Source organism: Prionailurus viverrinus, chromosome B2, assembly GCF_022837055.1.
Source record: "Prionailurus viverrinus isolate Anna chromosome B2, UM_Priviv_1.0, whole genome shotgun sequence".
NCBI lineage: Eukaryota > Metazoa > Chordata > Mammalia > Carnivora > Felidae > Prionailurus > Prionailurus viverrinus.
In genome coordinates, this window is record NC_062565.1 from 79,918,450 (window position 1) to 79,935,186 (window position 16,737).

The 16,737-nt window shown below is 35.9% G+C and overlaps 1 protein-coding gene across 1 annotated transcript in view; it reads right to left on the minus strand.

The window, feature by feature from the left end:
- The window catches only part of RNGTT (RNA guanylyltransferase and 5'-phosphatase), a 315,799-nt gene that overhangs the window by 220,276 nt on the left and 78,786 nt on the right, over positions 1-16,737 (minus strand). Inside the window, exon 9 of the mRNA XM_047858895.1 lies at positions 10,290-10,425. Within this exon, the coding sequence (XP_047714851.1) occupies positions 10,290-10,425 (136 nt within the window). The remainder of the gene's footprint in view (positions 1-10,289; positions 10,426-16,737) is intronic.

The following is a 16,737-nucleotide window of genomic DNA, read 5'->3' on the forward strand; positions in this document are numbered from 1 at the left end:
TACTAATTAATCTCTTTCCCAAATATGTATTTGTTAACCTACAGGTATTTATTTATGGTTATTATCTTGAACCCAACCCATGGCATAAATTAAATCACTTTGTTATCTTAAACTGTTTACTAAAATATTTTTACTTAAATACTTGTATCTGAGAATTTTATGAGCCATCAAGATGGTACCAAAAACAGGATTATTATTTTCAAAATTATTTTCAATATAAGGTTGGAAATTAAGTGAACTTCCAGGTTTAGATAGCAGACATCACAGCATTTCTCTCCCAAATTACCTGATGAAATGAGCAAAAACATATCTTCCTTTGGACATTAAAAATAGCAAAACGGAAAATTTATTATCAGCAAACAAAACAAGTAAAAGGAAATATGCAAGTAAGCATTAAAACACTGAAAACTACTAAGACTCTGGTAAAGCAAAAAGGCACACCAGGGTTCAGCTCCAAGCTCGCCAAATCCCCAGAAGCTCTACTTATAAAATGATAAATTCTTGATAATTGTCACTATTCCACTCAAATACAGATAGAAACGAACTCGGTAGTTATTCTTGTCTTCCTTCTTCTCTCTTCTGATAGAAGTAATAAAAATAGCACAATACTCTTTCTGCCTGAAGAAAGACTCCTGGACTCCATAATAAATTAAAGAAATAACCTGAGCATTACTGGAATAATTTATGATTCCCAATTAGCTAAAGACAACATTCACCGAAAGCTTTCTAAAAAGACCAGAACTCAAGGATTCTAACAAAAGACCCAATACGTAGGCTGAGTTATTCCCAAATGGCCTCCCCACCACAATGTCCCCCTTCCCTACAGCTGCCACCATTGCCCTAGGCTACAGAAAAGTAGGTAGATATAAAATACCTAAGCTTAAAACTTTGGTTAAGAAAAGTGGAACCCTTGGGCACTGTTGTTGAGACTGTAAAATGGTGGAAGCACCTGTACAGTGGCAGTTCTATGGCACTATGGCAGTTCTGTCAAAAAATTAAAAATAGCACTTCCATATAATCCAGGAATCCCACCTCCGAGTTTATATCCCAAGAACTGAAAGCAGGGTTTTGAAGAGGTATTTGTACACCCATGTTTATAACATCATTATTCCAATAGCTAACTGGTGGGAGCAACCCAAATATCCATCAACAGATACGTGGATAAATAAATGTGGTATACAGATATGGCAGAATGATATTCAGCTTTGAAAAAAAGGAAATCTATCCCATGCTGCAACATGAATAAACCTTGAGGATATTATGCTATGTAAAATAAGCCAGAAACAAAGACAAATCCTATATGAATTTTACTTACATGAGGTATCGAAAGTAGTTAAAATCACAGAAATAGAAAGCAGAATGATGGTTGTCACAGACTACAAGTAATGGGGAGCTGTTTAATGGGTACAGAGTTTCACTTTTACAAGATAATGTTCTGGAGGGCTGTTGCACAAAACTGTCCACATAGTTAACACGATTGGGCTTGTATCCTTAAAAATGGTTAAGATAGTAAATTTCATGTTATGTGGCTTTTACCACAACTATAAATTTAAAAAAAATTTTTTTAATAAAACCCAGTTAAGAAGGGAAAACAAATTTCCTCTTCTAATCAAACGGGAGAATCAGGAACTAGATTTACCATCTTGCCTGAAAAAAAACAAGTAGACAAAATATAGGCAGCAATACCAAGGCACTGGACATCTAACAACAAAGGACAGTAATCTGTAGGACACAATAAACTATGTGAGCCCTTACAATTGTCCCAGTTAATTGCCCAAGGGGTTTCCAGGGCTTCAAAGCAGGCAGGGGGATTCCAGGTAAAGCTCAGCAGCCTCCCTGAGTTAAAAAAGAAAACAAAGCAAAAAAAACAGAACACGTTGTTCAGGGAGACCAACAGGACTAGAGTTCTCAGGGCAGAGTATAACAGAGACAGACAGAGACAGAAAAAGACAGAGGCAGAGACAGATGGAAAGAAAGAACTACAGATATCCTGACACAGACTTCCATGAATGTTCAACAGAGCATGAATATGAGGAAACTACTCAAGGCTGGGAAAAGAACCACTAAAAAGACTTAGAGGGAACCATACAAGCACTGCGATAAGATGGGGAATAATGCCTGCCGCTAAAAGCCAGGTTAATTCACAGGGCACTGAGGACTCAGAGAAGCATCTTGTCTCAATAGTAAAGAACAACTATCCCTACACCAAACTCTGCTTTAGTCCACCTAACAAATCTTAAAAGCAAGACTCGAAAAGTATAAAACAGTTCCAAGTAAATTACATGCATCCCAGAACAATGCTCAAAATATTTACAGGAATACAAACATATCAAGCCTCCAACAAGGTAAAATTTTAAATGTCCAGCATCTAGTCAAAAATTGAACAGGTATGCAAGGAGGAAAAAATGTATATATACACACAACCCATCAGGAGGAGAAAAACCAATCAAAAATAGGCCCAAAACTGAGAAACATGTCAGAATCAGCAAGCAAGAAAATTAAGACAATTATAATAGTATTCCATACATTCCAAAAGTTAAGCAGAGATATAGAAGACATAAAAAAGACACAAAATGAATTTTCAGAGGTGAAAACTACAGTGTCTGAGGTGAAAAATACTATGAATACACCGAATAGAAATTTAGACACTGCAGAAAAAAAGATTAGTAAACTTGAAGACACAGCAAGAGAAACTATCCAAAATAGAACAGAAAAAAGTTTGTTTTTTAATGAAAAGAGCATTGATAACAAAATCTTCAAACAGGTGAAGGATAGAAATAGTGGTAAAAAAAAAATGTTCTACTTTTAATGAAAATTGTAAACCCATAGATAAAGGATGCTCAACAAACCTAAACGTGAAAAAAAAAAACTGAAGAAAACTACAACAGGGGTGCCTGGGTGGCTCAGTCAGTTAAGTGTCTGACTTAGGCTCAGGTCATGATCTCACAGCTCATGAGTTCAAGCCCCACATCAGGCTCTGTGCTGACAGAGCAGAGCCTGGAGCCCACTTCAGATTCTGTGTCTCCCTCTCTTCCTCTGCCTTTCCCTCTCTCCCTCCCTCCCTCTCTCTCTCTCAAAAACAAACATTAAAAAAAAACCCACAAAACTAGAAGATACATCAATTTCATACTGCTCAAGAATCTGTTAGAAATTGCTCCATTGTCTTTTGGTATTAAGTATTGCAGTGGAGAAACTTAGACCTTAAATCCTTCAATTGTGGGCCCCACCAAAAAATAAACAAAACAAAACAAAACACCTGCATGTTTTACTTTCCTATCCTCTGTACTTTTCTATATTCCATTCCTTTTTACTGAAGATCCCAGGTATCCACCCTTCTACCTATCCATCCAATATTTCCTGAGCCGAAACTACGTATTAGACATAGCTCTAAGTGCTGGAGAAATTAAGCATACAGTCCCTACCTTCAGAGGAGAGTCCCAGAAAGAGAAGAGAATAGTTAAGTAGCTGGGTCCAATGAAGAGTTACAGCTTTAATGATAGATGGCCATATAGAGTGGCCATGTAGCTTATTGTCTATATCAGAATACTTCTGATATATTGCTAACTATACTAAGACAACAGACATAAACCTACACTCTTTCAGCCAAATAAGGAAAGGAATACCAAATACATAGGGAATAAGCCTAACAAGGAGTAGTTATTTCCACTTGAAGAGTAAGAGAAAGGTATGCTAAGACACTTGGGACCCATGAGTTGAACCCTGAAGGACACAGTGGTCATTTCCTAGCAGGACAGTGGATGAGCCAAACTATATTACAAAGGCATGGAAATGATGGTTTTGAAGCAAATTGTCCAAAGCTCAGTATAGATGGAGGTTATGTTTCAAGGGTTCACAATCAAAGACAATGGCAAAGACACAGGCATGGCCCAGATATAAAGAATATTATGTTTAGCAGTTTGGGTTTCATGCTATGCGCAATGGGGAACCATTGAAGGGTTTTAATGAGAGGAAATAATTAACTGTTCTCTGGAAACCTGTAGACCTCCAAAGCTCATCTCAAAGATAACCCATTCCTTGAAATCCACTCAACTAAGGCCACCTAGGTGACGAAATGTTCTGGAATTAGCAGTAATGGTGGCATAATCTTGTGAATATACTAAAGACTACTAAATTATACAGCTTAAAAGGGTGAATTTCATAGTTTGTGAATTATATTTCAAGTTTTAAAAATAAAACTAAATTTTCTTAAATCCTAAGATCAGTTCCTCAGAATGAAGGAAAATGATGGAACGAACCCCAGATACACAGCATACATTAAATGTCAGCTATATACATTTAATTATACATATTCTGTAAATATAGGCACAACAAAATGACTAAAAGAAGATACAACAAAATGTTAAAATGTAACCTCTTCTTGACAGTTGAATTTTTTTCTACTTTATGATATACAGACTTTCTAAAATTCTAACAATGAGTATGCATATTCCTTTATAAAACATTAACAGTTGAACAGACATGCCATTTTTCCAAGATTCTTGCTATTAACTTTGGTGATTAACTGCTATATTCTCCTCTTAGCCTCAGTATAAAATTAACTGAATTTCACTGACTGTTTCAAATGAATTAATGCCATACTTCTAAACTCCTATTTTCTGCATTTTGTGGGTCAAAGAACATAATTTAGAGAGCAAAACAAAAGCTTCAATGCTCACATATGACAGCCAGACAATTAGGTAGTTTGAGTTATTCTTGGATTTGGAATTTTACAAAAACAATTTGCAAATGAAAATGTAGAAGAAACAGGAAACTACAGAGGACTGTTTTAATTAACTAACTGGAAAAACAGATATGGCAACTATAATTCTGGTCCAAGTAAATTGACATCATGAATCATATTGCTATTTTAAAACTTCACAAGAGTCTATTATGCAGTTTTCATTTGTCCAAGTTCGGGGTGAAAATAAATAGTATTGCTCAGTTAAATCTGCAGATGGTTAAACATCTAATTTTTAAGCATTATTTCCTACCTGGAATGCCCTCAGCCCATGTCCAACAAAAATCTCTTTCTAAAGAAATCTTTCCATATCTAATGCCAATTCCTCTATAAAACATCCTTCATTCCAAACTAACTGGATATAATTTATTTCTCCTCCAAACCACCACAGGACTTCTGTAAAATACCAGTCAAGTTATTGTTTTATTTGAAGGTCTCCCCTGTCACTACCAATTTTTCTCCACCCCTACCCAGTGCAGTAAAATCTCTCAAGGGTGAGGCCTTCTTTTCAACCCTCTGCACTCGGCACAGCAACTTGAACATGAAACGCATTTAAAAACATGAGTTCAACAACAAACTATGCTAAACTATGACAAATGCTGTAACTTAAAAGTCTTTTTCTTCCTTTTATTTTATTAATTATAATGCTAAAAAACTCTATTGTAAATGAGGGTAACACAAACAAAACTATTCTTGCTGTTCCCTTGAACTAACTACCAGAGCTGTCACACTGGCTGTGCAGGTTACAAACGGCAAAACTCCAGGGGTACAAGTCATACCATGTGTGTGTACGCATTGCACACACATGCACATACATATGTTACAAATGTTTGTGTATATATACACATGTGTCATTTTATTACAAAATGGCATTTACTGCACACTGTCACAGGAATGAGAATTTACTAGCAGTCCCCCAGAGTAGACAGTATAGATACCTCTTTGTTTTGTGACTCTATTTACTCTGCTCAGTCTCTGCCACTCCATCCAACTATGCTATCCTCATCCTGCCTTTAGTACCTGCTCATAGTCATCCTCTCAACCTGGACTCCTACCATCACTTATTAGGAACCACCTAATACATTCCTTGATCTCACTTCCACCGCTCTTCACACGACCTCAACCTCTCACCCTCCTCGATCACATCCCGAACCTTCTCATCACCCCAAACTAGACCTCAGAAGTGACTAATTCAGGGGCGCCTGGGTGGCTTAGTCGGTTAAGCATACAACTTCAGCTCAGGTCACGGTCCCGCGGCTTGTGAGTTTGAGCCCTGTGTTGGGCTCTGTGCTGATAGCTCAGAGCCTGGGTCCTACTTTGAATTCTGTGTCTCCCTCTCTCTGCCCCTCCCACACTCACACTGTCTCTCTGCCTCTCCCTCTCCCTCTCCCTCTCCCTCTCTCTCTCTCAAAAATAAAAATTAAAAAATTAAAAAAAAAAAGAAGTGACTAGTTCAAACATCCTATTCTCCCATCACAGTCTTCCATCTTCTGGTTTGCACATTCAAATAACTAGCTGGTAAATAAAAACAAACAGCATAGGATGGGGGCCACAAGCATTCAGATCACTTGGAAAGTGGGATTCCCTCTGTTAAACAAATATATATTTTATGCATGTGATTTTCATCAGGATCATTCTATCATTGAGAATTTAAGTAAACATTCACAAGCCACTCCCTATCATCCCAATAGTGGATAAAAACCAGAAAGAGGAGCAAATTTCATCTTAAGACCAAAAAAAAAAAAAAAAGCATTCTCATACAAATTCCAAAGAATTATTAGCCACACATAATTCAACCTGGCTCACAAAAAAGATACAACATTGAAGAAAGTTTGGAAATTTTTTACACGGAAATAGCATCCCTATAGAAAGGGAGACCTAAAGTTGCAGGAAGTTTTATAATAAAGATGTAGAGTCCCTTTTTCCTCCAAAGAAAGACAGTGAAGGTGTGGCCAAGAGATAAACCATATAACCCAAAACAGCAGAGAAAGATGAATGGTCTGAAGACAAGCCTACCAGAGATTACTCTGCAGGGAAAAGTATAAGCTCATTGTTGTATAGATTTGCACATGAAGTACAGCCTAACTTCTTAATCAAATAGCGTATTCACCCAAAAGCTAAAGAGAGCAAAATCTAAGTGGCAAACTTCAGAATGGCCAGGAGATTGGGTACACCTGGACTGCCAAACATTAAACTGTATGCTAAAGTCAGAGTATTAAAATCAACCTAAAACTACCACTGAAAGACCAAAATATTAATGGAATGAAAAAAACAAATCAAGAAAGAAACAATGATATATAAGGGAATCCACTATACAATAAAAATAATATATCCAATTAAAAAGGAAAAACAGACACAACAATAACAAAAAGGGAAAAACAGATTCACTGAATGGTGTTGAGACAACAGTTTAGACATTTGGAAATAAATAAAATCATATCCTTATCTTATTCCTTCTTTCAAAATGTATTTCAGATATTTCAAATATTCAAATGTATTTAAATATACAAATAATACCACAGAAATACAGGAAGGAAATACTGGTGGGTATTATAACAACTGTAAAGCAAAAATATGAATAGGAAGGAAAATGAGTAAAAATTTCTTAAAATGACACAAAAGGCAAATATTAATTACTAAGATGTTTCGGGTGCCTGGGTGGCTCAGTTGGTTTAGCGTCTGTCTCTTGATTTTAGCTTAGGTCACGATCTCACAGTAGTGGGATCAAGCCCCGTGTCAGGCTCTGCTCTGACAGAGCAGAGAGCATGCTTGGGGTTCTCTCTCCCCTTCCTCTCTCTCTCTCTCTCTCTCTCTCTCTCCTAAAATAAATAAATATTTTTTAAAAACCCTATTATAGTAGTTTATAATTTTACCAACATAAATTTACCTATATAAATTCAAGCTCATGCCACAGAAAACACCAAAAAGTAAAATACATTTTTTTCCAATATCCATGTCAGAAATACCCTAACAGACAAAAAAACTCTTATAAATCAGTAAGAAAAAGGTGAAAACCCAATAGAAAAACATATAAAGGATCTGAGCCAGCAACTCAAAGAAGAAACACAGTAACTCATAAAGAATAAACTGTTAAACCTCATTAACAATTCACATAAATGCAAAAAAGAGGTAAACATTTACTTACTATGTCTCAGATACTGTTATCAGCACTTTATAAACTATCCAACTTAATCTTCACAACAGCACCAAAATCTAAGTACTATTTTTCGCCTCCCTTCACTACAGATGAAGAAACTGAGTAAATTATTTAAATCCCTCATAAAATAACTGATAAAGCCAGTAAGGCACCATCAGTTAAGCGTTAGGGCTCTTAACCACTATGCTATACTGTCCCATAAAATAAAAAAGAAGTCTTTCCCTCATCCAATTAGAAAATATTCAATTTTCAAAACCCAGCATTTAAGACAACGTACATATCCTTTACAAATGGTTCGTAGAACTGTGCATGTGTTTAAACGTTCTGGAGAGAAGGGTACCAGTTACATCTGTCAATATTTATAATTGGCATGCCACAGCATGGGGAACAAGGTATAGCCTACTACCATCCCTTTCTTAGAAGCACTACTCCTCCTGCACTCCAAGTGGGAGTGCTGCCATCAAGTGACCAGCCTTCAGTGTCACTCTTCCATGGATACGTAACTCAGGCAGGCCTTTTGAAGTTCTCCCTGTGATTGACATATGGATGTTGGAAGAGAAAGAGTTTTCTTTCTGCTTGCACTATAATGCAATTTGCCTCTCATGTAAAAGAGCCTTAATGCAGAATGAGACCAAACAGACAAGTAAAGCAAAGAAAGAGAAAGAACTTGGCCAGTATCCTTTGAGCCCCCAGATCCAGCCAGAAGCAGGCCAACCTGAAACAATGATTTGTGCCAATAGAGTTCTTTCTTTCCTCAGTTACTTTAAGTTGGGCTTCAATAACTTGCAATCAAAAGTTTCTTAATACACATTATAATCTTACCTCTAAGAATCTTAGTTATAAAACTGCACAAATGTGAAAGGAAAAAGATACAAGGATATGCATTCAAGTGTCTTACCAAAAAAAAAAAAAAAAAAAAAAAAAGTCAAAATGCCCACCAAAAGAGGACTGGTTAAATAAATTACAGAAGTGTTTCTTAAACTTGCCTGATTAGAATCACTTGAGCGTTTTCTTTTTCCTTTTTTTTTCTTTTCTTTTTTTTTTTAAACAGTTTATTTATTTTGAGAGAGAGAGTATAGGAGAGGGGAAGAGAAAGAAGGAGAGAGAGAATCTCAAGCAGGCTCCATTCCATCAGCACAGAGCCTGACACAGGGCTTAATCCCTTGAACCGCGAGACTATGACCTGAGCCAACATCAAGAGTTGGATGCTTAACTGACCAAGCCACCCAGGTGCCTTTCACTTGCATGCTTATTGAAAGTACAGATACTCTGGCCCCTGGGAGAGTCTAATTCATTAGGTTGAGGTTGGGCTATTGAGATGGCTCATATTTTTAAAGAGCATCCCCTACAAAATTTTCACAGTCAAGATACTTGGATACCCCAAATTATAGTGTTTACATATACAATGGTACATCATTCAGACATTTATGTGAGAAAGGTGTCCAAAACAAATTGCTACATGGGGAAAAAAGACAAATCACAAAAATACATGTAATACTTGGTTCTCTTCACACAAAATATGTAGCTATACCTGTGTATATATATTTAACCAGAGCACTCATTTTTAATCAAAGCAGAGGTTCCAACATTATTCAGAATCTTACTGAGTCCCAACTACCCTAAAGCACCTATGTTCTGAGTTGCTATTACTAATAAAAATGTTATATACCACACAAGCAGACATAAGACAACACTGTGGCAAAGAGAAAAGTCTGGAACAATGTTCATCAAAATGGTAACAGAAGTTACTCCAATGGTAGGTTCAGGTGATTTTTACCAGCTTTTTTCTAATGTTCTATATACTATTTTAATTTTTATTTACAATGAATAAATATTTTCAGAATTGGTTAGAAGAAAGCTGTTTGTATGGAAGAAAGTTAAAATATTTTTAACCAAGTAATTTTATGGATTATTAAATATAGATTTTCTGAAATGGGAAAATTCTTATTAGCTTTCAAACTTCAAATGTTAAAGTACAGTGGTTGCTTTCAAAGGCATGATTCTCTTTAAAGAGCCAAGGGAAATGTGGTATGTTGTATCACTTAATTAAAATTCAATTTTGACATATAAAATAATAAAATTAGTCTTTTTGAACAAGAATTATTTTTTTTAATCACAAAGAACAAAAAAAATAGATTTAATTTTGTTCATTTACTCTCAGACTCAAGACAATGGTCAAGTGAAAACGAAGGTAAGAGATAAATGAAATTTAACATCCTAATAAAAACTAGATTTCTTTCTTTACAGGTCAATTATACCTCAATTTAAAAAAAAAAACTAAAAAAGAACTAGATTGTAAGTTTCCTATTGGATTAATAAAAATACAATTTGCAAGAGAAAGAAAACAACAATGTTTAATTTAAAAAACAAAAACAACAACAATATATGACTTACCCCATCCAAGAGAGTATTTGATAAATGTATACGGAGATCTTTACGAAATGGAAATTCCAGATTTGAAACATGAAACACCGAATTATCTCTATCAATCATAAAAACTTCATTTGTGCCATCGATCAACATCATATACCTGTAAATGAAACATTAAAAAAGTAATATTGGTGTGCCTGGGTGGCTCAGTCAGTTAAGCGTCTGACTTCAGCTCAGGTCATGATCTCACAGTCCGTGAGTTCAAGCCCCGTGTCGGGCTCTGTGCTGACAGCTCAGAGCCTGGAGCCTGCTTTGGATTCTGTGTCTCCCTCTCTCTCTCTGCCCCTCCCCACTCATGCTCTCTCTCACTCTCAAAAATGAATAAATGCTAAAAAAACAAATTTTTTTTAATAAAAAAGAAGTAATATTAACAGTGCAATTCTAGCATAGGGTCGTAAGAAATAACAGTTCTTTTTCCTTAGACTTACAATAGTTGCATAAAATAACGTTCACTAGATCCCCCCACCTCCTGGCCCCAACCATTATCATTCGGATTAAGTTTTTAAAATATTTTTTTCTATAAAAACACCCATTTTTTTTTTGGAGACAATGTGATGTCAAAGAGCAACCTTATGTCCCACCTTAAGAGAGAATGGTTCTCTGTTATTAGATCTTAAACATCAAAGTTTACAAAACACACATACATCTATATGTAACTACTGCATTTTCTTAGCCCAACAATTCTATGAATTAGTTATTACTCTCTCCACTTTGCACTAGGGAAAAAGAGGAAACAAGTGATTTGCAAATGGCTGGACCTCAAACTATCCAGTGTTCTTCTCCTACACTTCAGTTAGCAAAACAGCTAACCTTTCTCTTTGAATCAAGATTATGATATAGCCAGACATCATCATTTCAGGTACAATTCTCATTCATTTCTATAAAATTAAAGTTTTAAATATGTTAAACAATAAACAAAATATCTTAAACATTTTCAACATTCCTAAGGATTTTTAATCAGTCCTTATCTTCTTAGAGCCAATCAATTTATGGGGCAATTTCTATACTTCAAAATTCATCATTCCTCAAATGGCCAAGTTACCATCACTGCTTCCCCATCAGTGGATCATCAAGAACGAAACTGTATTTCACACCCTATCCAAAAATAAAGTCCAAATGGATTCCAGTTGAGAAAATCACAGATGGATATGCTGTGCTACCAAATGAATATGGCAATATGTGGGATGAAAATGAAGATGATATCCAGGTCCCAAAATCGCCAAAGGAGAAAAAGTTGACAGAAATAAGAAAGTTAAAAGGCATAAGGCTCAAAAGAACAGAATTTTATTTTACTAAGTTGTTCTTGCTGGCTGTTCATTAAAAGAGTGTCAGAGTAATAGTCTGGATATACTACTGAGAATGAAGAATGCTGACCCACCTGCCCAACCTCCTGCCCAAAAGATATGTCAGAAAAAAGAAGCAACAACTGAAAGATGGAGCTCAATCAAGTTAAGGCCAGCGGGTAGAAGAAACATTAAAGGAAACCTTAAATGAAGAGATGGAAGGTAACATAACAGAGGTTAATATAACAGAGGATAATTTGTTTCCCATAAACAAATGTTCTAAAGAGCAAATATACATGTTTAGGAGAGGAGAGGAGAAATGGGAGAGCTGATTAAGGTAAAAGAAGTGTGTAACAAACAGGTTGAAGAGCAGCAAGGATGATGAAAAGAGCTTACATTTGGAGACTAAATTGGAAGCATGCTGTTACTAGTGTTTTCAAAATAATTAGTCCCAGCAGGCCCCTGGAGAGAAGGTGGAGAGCTCAGGCCCTTGCTACGTATTGAAACAGCTGCAGCCCTAGCAGGTATGGGTTGTGGACAGTCAGGTTACACTAGGAAAAATAAAATCAGCCTCAGTCTGGAATGACTCTGAGAGGCTCCTAAACCAACTACCAGGCCAGCAGGGTGGCAGACAACAGAAATACTTTGATCCCAAAGCACTCCTGCACATGCTTTTCAAAAGCAGCAATTCCTGATTGATAGGGAAAATCTAGATTCCTTGGAAGAAGTCAGCCTTGCCCTGGATTATGTTTCAAACAAAATTTACATCACCATAAGGAAAGGTCAAATAAAAAGCAACTGTGATATCTTCTGCAAAAATGGTACTGAAGATATAATCCATCACGTTGTTCAAGGACTTAGGCCAGCACTTTGCAAAGCTTAATATTTGCTTTAAAATGTATTTCGTGGCAAAATGAATTAGTGAAACAATATATCTTTCTCCTAGAAAGTCAAGATATTAGGATGTCAAGGTGTTAGGAATATTCAGTTATGAGAAAACATAAAAAGTCTCCTTACTAAAAAAAAAGAAAAAAAAAAGAAGTCTCTTTATTGCAATAAAAAGGAAAAAAAGGCATCCAAAATGGTAAGGAAGAAGTGAAACTTTCACTATTTACAGATTACCTGATATTTAGAAAACCCTAAAGATTCCACCAAAAAACTACTAGAACTGATAAGTGAATTAGGTAAAGTCACAGGATACAAAAATCAACGTACCAAAATCTGTTGCATTTCTATACACTAATAGGGAAGCAACAGAAAGAGAAATTAAGAAGCAATCCTGTTTACAATTGCATCAAAAATAATAAAATATCTAGGATTAAACTTAACCAAGGAGATGAAAGACTTGTACTCTGTAAACTATAAAACACTGATGAAAGAAATCAAAGTTGACACAAATAAACAGATATTCCATGCTTATGGACTGGAAGAAAAAATATTGTTAAAATGTCCATACTACCTAAAGCAATCTACAGATGTAATCCAATCCCCATCAAAATACCAATAGCATTTTTCACAAAACTAGAACAAATAATCCTAAAATGTTTGTAGAACCACAAGAGACCTCAAATAATGAAAACAATCTTGACAAAGAAAAAACAAAGCTAGATGTATCACAATTCCAGACTTTAAGTCATAGTACAAAGCTGGGGTATTTAAAACAGTATGGTACTGGCACAAAAAAAACCCAAAAAAACAAAAAAAAAACAAAAACAAAAAAAAAACCACACACACATAAATCAATGGAACAGAAAAAAGCTGAGAAACAAACCCATGAATATATGTTCAATTCATCTTCAACAAAAGAGTTAAGATAATGTGATGGGAAACAGTCTCTTCAACAAATGGTATGGGGAAAACTGGACAGCTACATGGAAAAGAATGAAACTGGGCCATTTTCTTATACCATACACAAAAATAAATTCAAAATGGGTTAAAGACCTAAATGTGAGACAGGAAACTATCAAAATCCTAGAAGAGAGCACAGGCAGCAATTTCTTTGACATTGGCCACAGCAACGTTTTTCTAAATAGGTCTCTTTAGACAAGGGAAACAAAAGCAAAATTAACTATTGGAACTACATCAAAATAAAAAGCTTCTGCACAACGAAGGAAACAATCAACAAAACCAAAAAGGCAATATTTGGAATGGGAGAAGATATTTGCAAATGGCATATCTGATAAAGGGTTAATATCCAAAATCTATAAAGAACTTATACAACTCAAAATCTAAACACACACACACACACACACACACACACAAATAATCCAACTAAAAAATGGGCAGAAGACTTGAACAGATACTTCTCCAAAGAAGACATACAGATCACCAACAGACACATGAAAAGATGCTCAACATCACTCATCATCAGGGAAATACAAATCAAAACTACCATGAACTATCACCTCACACCTGTCAGAATGACTAAAATCAAAAACACAAGAAAGAAGTGTTGGTGAGGATGTAGAAAAAGGAACCCCCTTGCACTGTTGGTAGGAATGCAACAATGCAGCCAGTATGGAAAATAGTATGGAGTTTCCTCAAAAAAAAAATCAAAAACAGAATTATTCGATAATCCAGCAATTGCACTACTGGGGATTTCCCCTAGGAATATGAAAATACTAATCCATTGCACCCCATTGTTTATTGCGGCACTATTTACAATAGCCAAATTATGGAGGCAGCCCAAGAGTCCATTGATACATGAATGGATAAAGATGTGGTATACACATACAATGGAATATTACTCAGCCATAAAAAAGAATGAAATCTTGCCATTTGCAACAACATGAATGGAGACAAAGTATATACTGCTAAAACAACATAAGTCAGTCAGAGAAAGACAAATATCATGATTTCACTTATATGTGGAATTTAAGAAACAAACAAAGAGAAACCAAGAAGCAGACTCTTAACTATAGAGAATAAGTTGATGGTTACCAGAAGAGAGGAGGGAAGGGGGATGAATGGAATAGGTAAAGGGGATTAAAGAGTACACTTATCATGATGAGCACTGGGTGATGAATAGAATTGTAGAAGCACTATATTGTACACCCGAAACTAATATAACACTTTATGTTAACTACACTGGAATCAAAATTAGAAACTTAAAAAAAAAAAGAGTCTGTTTATCTTATTTATCCCATTATCCTTAAAACTTAATCCTGATATCTGTTAGTATTCAGCAGAATTAGTGGTCTACAGTCACAATTTGAGAATGGCTAAATTATGCTAATAAATTTTAAAATTCACAAAAAAGAGGTGGTTTTCCTCTTCTTTTCACATGATGACAAAAATTATATTTCCCTTTTCACTGGCTGCTCAGAAGCTCAGAATTAAATATAATGTTGAAACAGAATAAATATTCAATCCAGGGTGCTGGCATATTTTTTTTCCTGTCATAATTATTTTCTATTCATCCATACTTTAACACATATATATGAGATATATAGATATAGATATCTTACTACCAGACCTTTCTACTTCAAGTAGAATATTAAAAGAAAATACCGTCTATGTACACTTATTGTAAATAGATTTAAAAGATCAAGGAAAAAAGGCTTTAGAAGATAGAATTCAATATAAAGGATTGCTCATGGGAAACAAGCTTGCATCTGCAGAGAGATACCAGAGAAATTATTTAGCAGTTGGTATTCAGGGATTCTTCTGCACATATAAATTTTCAGGCTTTGGAACAAAAGTTTCTGGGGTATGATTTTTTTGGTTTGAATTCCAGTCATTCCAAATCATGTGTTCTTTTGTTATATGATATCTATGAAAAATAAGGAGCTTGTTCATGTTAGGGAGGAAAGATAAAGAATGTAAAAATATTCCACATGACTCCAAAGTCTCTGAAAGCAGCCAGATTCTTTAATTAAAAAAAAAAAAAAAAAAAGGCCACTATCCCATATACTGTTATATGCTGGCAAGACACTAAACAAATAACCCAAGCATAGTTAAGTGTTGAAAAGGTAAAGTACACAGCACTACAGGAGCATACAAAAGGTGGGACCTGTCAGAGAGTGGGGGTGGGGAAAGACATCCCAGAGGGATTCTCATGGAGCTGCTCACAGCACGTTATCATCACTTACTGAGCAATGACCATGCACGGAGCAAGGAGCAATGTTCAGAGTGCTTGACATTAACACATTTAAGCCTTACAGCAATCCTACCATGTAGGTAAAATTATTATCCCCATTTTCCAGATGAGGAAGCTGAAACACATATTAAGTAACTTGCTCAAAGTCATAAAGCCGGCCAAATAGCAAAGCTGATATTAAAACCCAGACAATAGCCTGTCTCTAACCTCCATAGTGTACTGCCTCTGGCATGCATTATGCAGGAGTTAGCCAAGCAACTATGGAATGGGAGGGTAAAGGAAAGGGAGGTAGGAGTGCTGACAGAGTTTGGCACACAGTCTACCAGGTGCAATATCTTTGAGACAAAAACAAATTTGCATGTTCTGGCAATTAAAAAAAATTTCAGAATACTAAGCATAAAGAGAAAAAGAGGAAATGGCATGGCTTGAGGCTAGAGAAGTAGTTCCAAACTTAGGAATTAATGAAAATCTCTTTTTCACTTTATTACTAGAAAATGGAAAATCCCTTCTAGGAGACAAACAGAAACTATATGGGTAATTCAAACACAGATTTAATAGAGGAAACTGGTTATATAGATATTGAAATGCTGAAAAGGTAAAAGGGGAAGGCTAAGGGAATCAAGAGATTAGTAACTGCAGGAAGCACTACCACCAAAGGGCTGGGGGAACAAAATGAAAGAAGTGCATCATGAGAAGCTAGGAACCTGGAGGAAGGGCATTATGGGGCTATGCCTGAAAGAGGGTGAGGAGGTCCATTGAGCTAGGTGTTCAAACCTCGAAGGAGTAGGCACCACATAGCTGATACCTTGGCCTCTAAGGAGAAGAGCCCTGCAGCTCAAGTTTGAAACTCTATGGAAGAGACACAGAAAAGAGGTTGCTCAAACTGCTTAGGGGACACAGCCCAGTGGGTGAGGAAGAGATGCAAGTGGCACTCCATCTATCTAGAATGTACCACCCAGAAGCTGGTACCTGTGAGAGGGAGTAGCAGGTCTGGTGCTGGGAGTATCAAAAGAAGCTGGAGAATGAAGTG